This window comes from Platichthys flesus, chromosome 12 (assembly GCF_949316205.1).
Source record: "Platichthys flesus chromosome 12, fPlaFle2.1, whole genome shotgun sequence".
Taxonomy (NCBI): Eukaryota; Metazoa; Chordata; class Actinopteri; order Pleuronectiformes; family Pleuronectidae; genus Platichthys; species Platichthys flesus.
Genome location: NC_084956.1, coordinates 199785 through 206957, shown reverse-complemented (window position 1 = coordinate 206957; position 7173 = coordinate 199785). Strand labels below are relative to the sequence as shown.

The 7173-nt window shown below is 49.6% G+C and overlaps 1 protein-coding gene across 1 annotated transcript; it reads right to left on the bottom strand.

Moving 5' to 3' along the window:
* Positions 1-1197: 1197 nt before the first annotated feature.
* Positions 1198-7037, bottom strand: LOC133966537 (uncharacterized). Its single transcript, XM_062401521.1, has 5 exons — positions 6908-7037; positions 6294-6601; positions 5345-5599; positions 2274-2906; positions 1198-1482 (listed from the first exon to the last, which is right to left on the bottom strand). Exons 1-5 carry the CDS (start codon positions 7035-7037, stop codon positions 1348-1350), a joined length of 1461 nt encoding a protein of 486 aa, XP_062257505.1. The 3' UTR covers positions 1198-1347.
* Between the last annotated feature and the right edge of the window lie 136 nt (positions 7038-7173).

Below are 7173 nucleotides of genomic sequence, written 5' to 3'. Positions count from 1 at the left end.
TGAAAAACTAGAGATATGGCCGACAAGCTGCAGGTAATAGTCTTCATGCAAATGTCAATGTGGAGCAGGTCGGAGCGATCTACTCGACTCCGGTTTCACAATTTAAACTGATCTGACCGATAACCAATGCGAACGTCAGCCAATCAGAATCACTCGGGAGGAAGTGGACCAGGAAGTGGACCTTGAAGTCACCGAGGGAGAAACACGGAGACGAGCCGCGGCTCCGACAAACATCAGCTGATTCTGAGAAAAACAAAGTGGGAATCTGAATAAATAAATAAAACGTAAACGAGTTTCAGGATCTAAAACTTCGTAGTAAATAAACTTCCATACGATCAGTTTCCCAGAATGCTGTGCGAGCTGACAGAAGTCCCGGGGCTGATGGGAAACATGGCTGGGGGGGGGCTGAGGGGGGCACTTTAAATCTAACCATCAGATTTGACCTTATAAGGACGTCCTGCTGTTATCTACAGAGATGAACCGACCAGGTCCCAAAGTCTGGACGTCCAGGAGCCCAGAACTGGTCGAGGACTTATTGGTGGTCTCAAACCAGTTCAGAACCAACACAGTTTCAGAACCAACTAAGCGCAGGTCCTGAACCCAGAGCTGGTCAGCGTCACTCTGTGTCGGACTCCAACGGGGCGGTCTCGTCCAACATGGGTCTCTTCCGGTGCTTGGTGGCGGTGGCGCCGTGGGCCCGCTGCTCCTCCTCCACGTGAGCCTTCTTGTGGCGGGAGAAGCTGGACGAGTGCATGAAGGTCTTGTTGCAGGCTGCGCAGGTGTAGGTCTTGTTCTTGGCGGGAGGAAGTCCGGACTTCGTGTGAACCTGCTTCTGGTGCTGCTGCAGCTTCCCCCGCCCCGCCCTCCCCCGCCCTGTGGGTCTGCTGGTGCCGTGCCAGGCTGGAGGCGTGGCTAAAGCGCTTCCCACACAGGCTGCAGCCGTGATGACTGGCTCCTCCCCCCTCCTCCTCTTCGGAGGGGGTGGCAGCCCGCTTCCCGGCACGGACTGCCCGGCGGCGGTTCTTCTTACACAGGGTGTAGAAGTTGGGCTTGTCCCGGGAGCAGAGCTTGAGGCGAATCTTGAGGTCGGACGAGGTCTCGCCCAGGTTCTCCTTCCCCGGCGTGTAGTTGTCCAGCAGCTCCTTGACGTGGGTCACCTGGTGTTTGGACAGCTGTGTGGACGTCCTGAAGCTCATGTCACACTGCGGACAGGCGTAGAACTTGTCTCCACCCTGACTCTGAACGATGGCGGCCGCTACGTGCTGCTGCCTCTTGGTCTTCTTGTTCTTCCTGCCTGTCTTCAGCGAACGGCGCTGGGAGGACACAGTGGGGCTGAGGGCGGCGTCCTTAGGGATTCCTTTTCCTTTCTTGTGGATGAGGCGGTGGCGCGACAGACTCGAGCTGTGGTTGAACTCCTTCCCACAGATGTTGCAGGGGTGAATCCGCCGCTTGCCGTGCAGCCGCAGGTGACTCCCCAGCATCCTGACAGGTAAACAAACATCCCGCCATTAGATCGATCTCTCTCTCTCTCTCTCTCTCTCTCTCTCTCTCTCTCTCTCTCTCTCTCTCTCTCTCTCTCTCTCTCTCTCTCTCTCTCTCTCTCTCTCTCTCTCTCTCTCTCTCTCTCTCTCTCTCTCTCTCTCTCTCTCTCTCTCTCTCTCTCTCTCTCTCTCTCTCTCTCTCTCTCTCTCTCTCTCTCTCTCTCTCTCTCTCTCTCTCTCTCTCTCTCTCTCTCTCTGGAGGAAGTTTAGTCTCGTTCAACTCGAAGTGACAAACGTAAACTTTACAAGCTAAACGTGAACATTTGTTCAACCGAAGACTTTTATTAACTCTTATTAACACCAAGTGGAAACTGCTTTGTTGTTTGGAAAGTTGAAGGTTTCTTGGTTCTAGTGTAAACACATTTCAGAGTAATTGAGATGTGAAGCTGAGGTTCTGTGTGGAACGTGTGAGATGGTCCGAGCAGCAGCTCCAGAGCCGAGAGGACATGAGACAGAAGAGAGGACTCAAAGAACGAGGCTGAACCAGAGGCTGTGGAGTTCAGTGAGTCCGACAAGAAGCAGAAAGGATCAGACCCAGGATCAGACCCTGGTTCAGATCCAGCATCAGTCCCTGGTTCAGATCCAGCATCAGACCCTGGTTCAGATCCAGCATCAGACCCTGGATCAGACCCTGGTTCAGACCCAGGATCAGACCCTGGATCAGACCCAGGATCAGACCCAGGATCAGACCAGGGCCCTGGTTCCAAAGAAGTAAACAGTGTGAGTACAGACCTGCTGCCCTTGAAGCTCATCCCACAGTGGGGGCAGGTGTAGCGTGCGTCCTGATGACTCGGCTCCAGCGCCCGCTCGGGGGGGGGGCGGTGCACCGGCGTTCTTCCCGGTGTGCGTCTGCTGGTGGCGGTACAGGCTGGAGGCGTGGCTATAGCACTTCCTGCAGTAGCTGCAGCGGTACTGCCGCTCGTCCGACTCAAAGTCGGCCTGGTCCGAATCAACCTCGCCGTCCAGTTGGCTGCTCCCCGCCTCCACCAGCACCTCCTGCTCCTCCTCGGTGTCCTCCTCCTCCTCCTCCTCCTCGTCAGAGTCCGTCTTGATCTCCACGCTCTGCTCCGTCACCTCACAGGGGAACACCTCCTCGTACGGGGCGAAGAAGGCCTCGTCCGTCTCTATCTTCAGCTGCTCGGCCGGCAGGTCCGAGGCGTCCTCCGAGTCCTTCTTCACGCAGGAGATGGTGAACTTGGACCCGACCTCGGCCCACTTCACCACGTACTCGATGGGCTGCGTGTCCAGCTCCACCGTGATGAAGTCTGCGCCCAGGGCGTCGGCCTCCGACACCGCCAGCTCCGCCTCCGAGTCCTCCATCTGAAGAGAGCGCAGGAGAGGAAGAGAGGAGGAGGAGCCACAGGCCTGAGGAGGAGGAGCGTTTATCATCATTATTGATTATAAACAATATCAGATTCCGTTCATATACATATACTTCATATTTAGTTATGGCATTATTTATACTGTAAAAATAAATGCTACAGATATATATAAATAAAAAGTGTCTGCTACTCTGCGACTAACCAAACGTAATTTTTAACGTTAGTGTGACGTCAGGAGCCCAACAAGGCGACAGAGCTGTTCGTTAAAAGTCGCGCATGACGTCACTTTAACGTGAAATCTTCCCGTTCGGTCACAAGCGTCGGATCTTTAACCGTTTCACACCGATCGCACGTTTCCGGGCTCGAACCCAGTTTCTTCTTCTCCGCTGAACAGAGCAGCGCAGCGCGCGCAGCACGCGCAGCACGCACGGCTCCGGGCCTGGCGGGAAAAGGCTCCGGGATTCGGTTACTCACCGGTGCTTAACGGCGGGAAACCGGAGAGAACGGGAGGCTTTACCGGCGGAGACGGTCACAATAAACAGGAAGCACGGACACAAAGCATTGTGGGAAGGATTAGATGGTTGCGAAGAACGGAAGTATGGTGGATTGACTTTCAGAATAAAGCGTGGTAAAATAAAATGAAATCCAAAACATTGGAATTAATAAAATAAAGTATAGAATTAAATTAAAAAAATAAAGATTCAATAAAAAAATATCAATAATGAATTATTTTAAATAAAAAGGTAATAATAGAATAGAGATGATGAAAATCTGGAAGGTGATGATGAACAGGATGCTGATGGGTATGAAGAGGATGATGATGATGATGAAGCTGTACAAGACAACATGGTCTTTGCTTCCAATGAACCACAGGAATCTGGGAGTCATCTTTGATCCTGATCTGTCCTTTGATTCCCATTTAAAACACATTTCTAGGACCGCCTTCTTCCACTTGCGTAACGTCTCAAACATGTTCTTTCTTAACAAGACGTTGACGAACGAGTCCACGTCTTTGTTCCATCCAGACGTGATTCTTGTAATTCATTATTATCCGGCTCCAGCAGGACGTCGTTAAATCAGAATCAGAATCATAATTCTTTTTATTGCCATGTATTGCTATTATATCTGCTATTTTTTACAATTTAAAAAAACAACAAAGACTCTGCAGTTTGTCCTAAATGCTGCAGGAAGTGTCCTGATAAGAACCAGGGACAGAGACCACATGTGTCCCGTGTTAGCTCCACTACACTGACTTCCTGTTACATCAAGAATAGAATTTAAAATCCTCCTCCTCACCTACATTAATAACACTGCACCATTATACCTCAAAGAGCTGATCGTACCTTATCACCACTAGAACCCTGAGCTCCCAGAATTCAGGCTGTTGTCCCTAAAGTCTCTAGAGGAGGAGGAGGAGGAGGAGGAGGAGGAGGAGGAGCCAGAGCTTCAGCATCAAGCTCCTCTGCTGTGGAATTACTCCCACTTTCAGTTCGGGAGGCAGACTCCATCTGTACGTTTAGGAGTAAAACCTTCCTTTAGGATAAAGGTTCTAGTTAGAGCCGGTCCAGGTTTGTCTTAGACCTGATCTCAGTTCTGCTAATGTAGGTCTTCAAGGTCGGGGTCACATGACACACGGAGCTTCTCTTTCCAGCTTCTCCTTCCTCTTCTCCATCCTTATCTCATCAAAGATATTTATATATCTTAACAGTAAATGTTACTGACTTCACTTCTCCCCCAGAGTCACTTTGCCTCATAGTCCGCAGATCCACATCGGGATCCTGATGGTGGATCCTGGTTGATCCTGATCGTGGACTATGATCACAACTAGACTGCTTGATATATAAGATTTCTCCTCACAGCTTCAGCACATCATGGATCCTGATGGTGGATCACAGACTGTGATCACGGACCATAGCTCCTGACGGTGTCAGCTGATCGAGGACTTTGATCAGAACCAGTCTTCTTGATACACAACATGTCTCCTCACATCTTCTACCATCAGGAGCTCCTCAGTTCATCTGCTCCTTCATCTCCATCACACATGATGTAGAAACACTTTAAACATGAAGACACAAACTGGTTCTTCTCATGTAGTGAGTCCTGTTGTTGTGTTGTTGTGATGTTGTATTGTGTTCCATCAGCATGTGTGTGTCCTGGAGAGGATCCTCACATGGGACTGAGCTTCATCACTGATCACTAAGTTTCTGTTTGACTCGTGTTCAGTTAAGAACAGGAAGTTGATCCTTCTGAACATCTGTGAGACAGATAACATGTGAATGATTGATAGTGATGAAGATGGTGATGATGAAGAGGATGATGATGATTATGATGATGATGTAGAGGATGATAAGGTGATGATGAAGATGAGGCCCACCGGGTTTTCTATTAAAATTACCATTTTCTTCAATTGCCCACACGCGCACACACAGACCCCCGCGTGAACACCCGCGCGCGCCGTTTTCTACTAGTGATTGATTCTACCTCGGTTCGTCCTGATCCTGGCTCTGGTCCTGGTCCGAGTCCGGGTCCTGGATCTGGTCCTAGTCCGGATCTGAGTCCGGGTCCTGGCTCTGGTCCTGATCCGGATCTGAGTCCGGGTCCTGGCTCTGATCCTGGTTCGGGTCTGGGTCCTGGTCCTGGCTTGGTTCTGTAGCACCTCTGAGCAGGGAAGAAGCTGCTGCTAACGTCCGCTGCTGCGGCAGGGGGCGGCAGCAGAGCGGCACCAGAGCGGCAGATCTCCGTTCACAGTCAACGAGACGTCGCGGCAGATAGGCGACCAGCGCCAAACTGCGCGGGTCCTCTCTGCTCTGTGATTGGCTGAGCTCATGCGCAGCCCGCACGGTGCGTGCAATTTGATTGGACGACCGTAAAATACAGACGGACGTCGCGAGATGTCGTAAAACGCCAGAAGGCTTTTTTTTAATGCTTTATTTACAAACAGCATTAACAACTAACAAAGCAAACATAACAACAAATAATACGTAAACAAGCAGAAAATAACCAGTAACTTTTATGAGGTGTTTTCATTACATTTTGTTTTTATTGTTGAATTGACACATTTTTTGGTTTCAATTAGAAATATAAACATTTAGAATTGTTGATATGTGATGTTTATTGAAATAAGACCGATTGAATAACGTAATATTGATCCATCACTGATTGACTGAAACAAGTGATGGATCAATGTCAGTGTATCTTTTATAAGTTTGTAGAAAAAGCTTGAGGGGATAAAAACGATGAAGTGTTTTTAAAGACCAACCGAAAACTGCAACGTTAGTTCTATTGCATCTTCTCATCACAACCGGAATCTGTAGTGTTCTCCAGATGTGTTCATCAATCACTCACCAATAATCACCAGTCCTTATCCAAAATCATCAATAATCATGTGGTGTATTTGTAGTATTGTGTGTCGAGGAATGGTGTAAAGGACAGTTATGGTCCACAGGAAGTCAAAGTGTCTCAGGGCCATCAGTGCAGTGAGAGGCTCCAAGGTCTCATCGATGAGCAGCAGCAGTTTTATGGCGTCACAGAGGTTTTGGTCCTGATGAAGTGGCGGGGCACCAAGAGTCCATGCCCAGGGTGGGAGGGGTCCGGGAGACCCACTGCCTCCTCTCAGACTGTGTGATCCACCTGCAGATGGAGGCACGCTCAGCTGGGAGAGCTCGTTGTGGAGCAGATCTGGGATTATGGTGTTGAATGCAGAGCTGAAGTCCACAAACAGGATCCTGGTGTAGGTTCCTGGGGAGTCCGGGGGCTGGAGGATGATGTGGAGCCATGTTTACAGTATCGTCCACTGATCTGTTGGATTTGTTGGTGAACTGTAGAGGGTGGGTGATGTCCCTCAGATGGGACAGGACAAGATGTTCAAAAGACTTTATTACCACAAAGTCAGGGCGACTGCTCTGTGGTCGTTAAGTCTTGTGGGCCTTCTAGGCCTTGTTTATTCGGGGATGATGGTGGAGGATTTGATGCAGGCTGGCTCCTGACATGTCACCAGTTAGGTGTTTTAAGTGTCTGTGAACACTGGAGACAGCTGATCGGCACCGAGCTTCAGGCTGGATGGGGACAGTCGGGTCCGGCTGCTCAGAGGCTTCATTCTCCTGAAGAGCCTGTTAACGTACCTCTCCAGGATGGAAAGTGGGGACACTGTGGTAGAGCCAGGACACTGATACATATTTACATATATGTAGCTTTGGTGATATCAATTTCTAATATTTATATTTAGTTATGATGATATTGGAAACTATTAGTTCTGTCGCAAAGAATTGTGGGAGAGCATTTTCACTTTTCCTTTTAATAAAGGATGGTTT

Excerpts from the sequence above, each read along its gene's own strand:
- LOC133966537 (XM_062401521.1), bottom strand. The coding sequence starts at position 7,037 with ATGTATCAGTGTCCTGGCTCTACCACAGTGTCCCCACTTTCCATCCTG. Across the intron at positions 6,602-6,907 it reads CCCATCCAGCCTGAAGCTCG|GAACCTACACCAGGATCCTG; the intron begins GTGCCGATCAGC and ends CGGACTCCCCAG. Across the intron at positions 2,907-5,344 it reads CAGGATCAGGACGAACCGAG|GCCTGTGGCTCCTCCTCCTC; the intron begins GTAGAATCAATC and ends CCTCCTCCTCAG.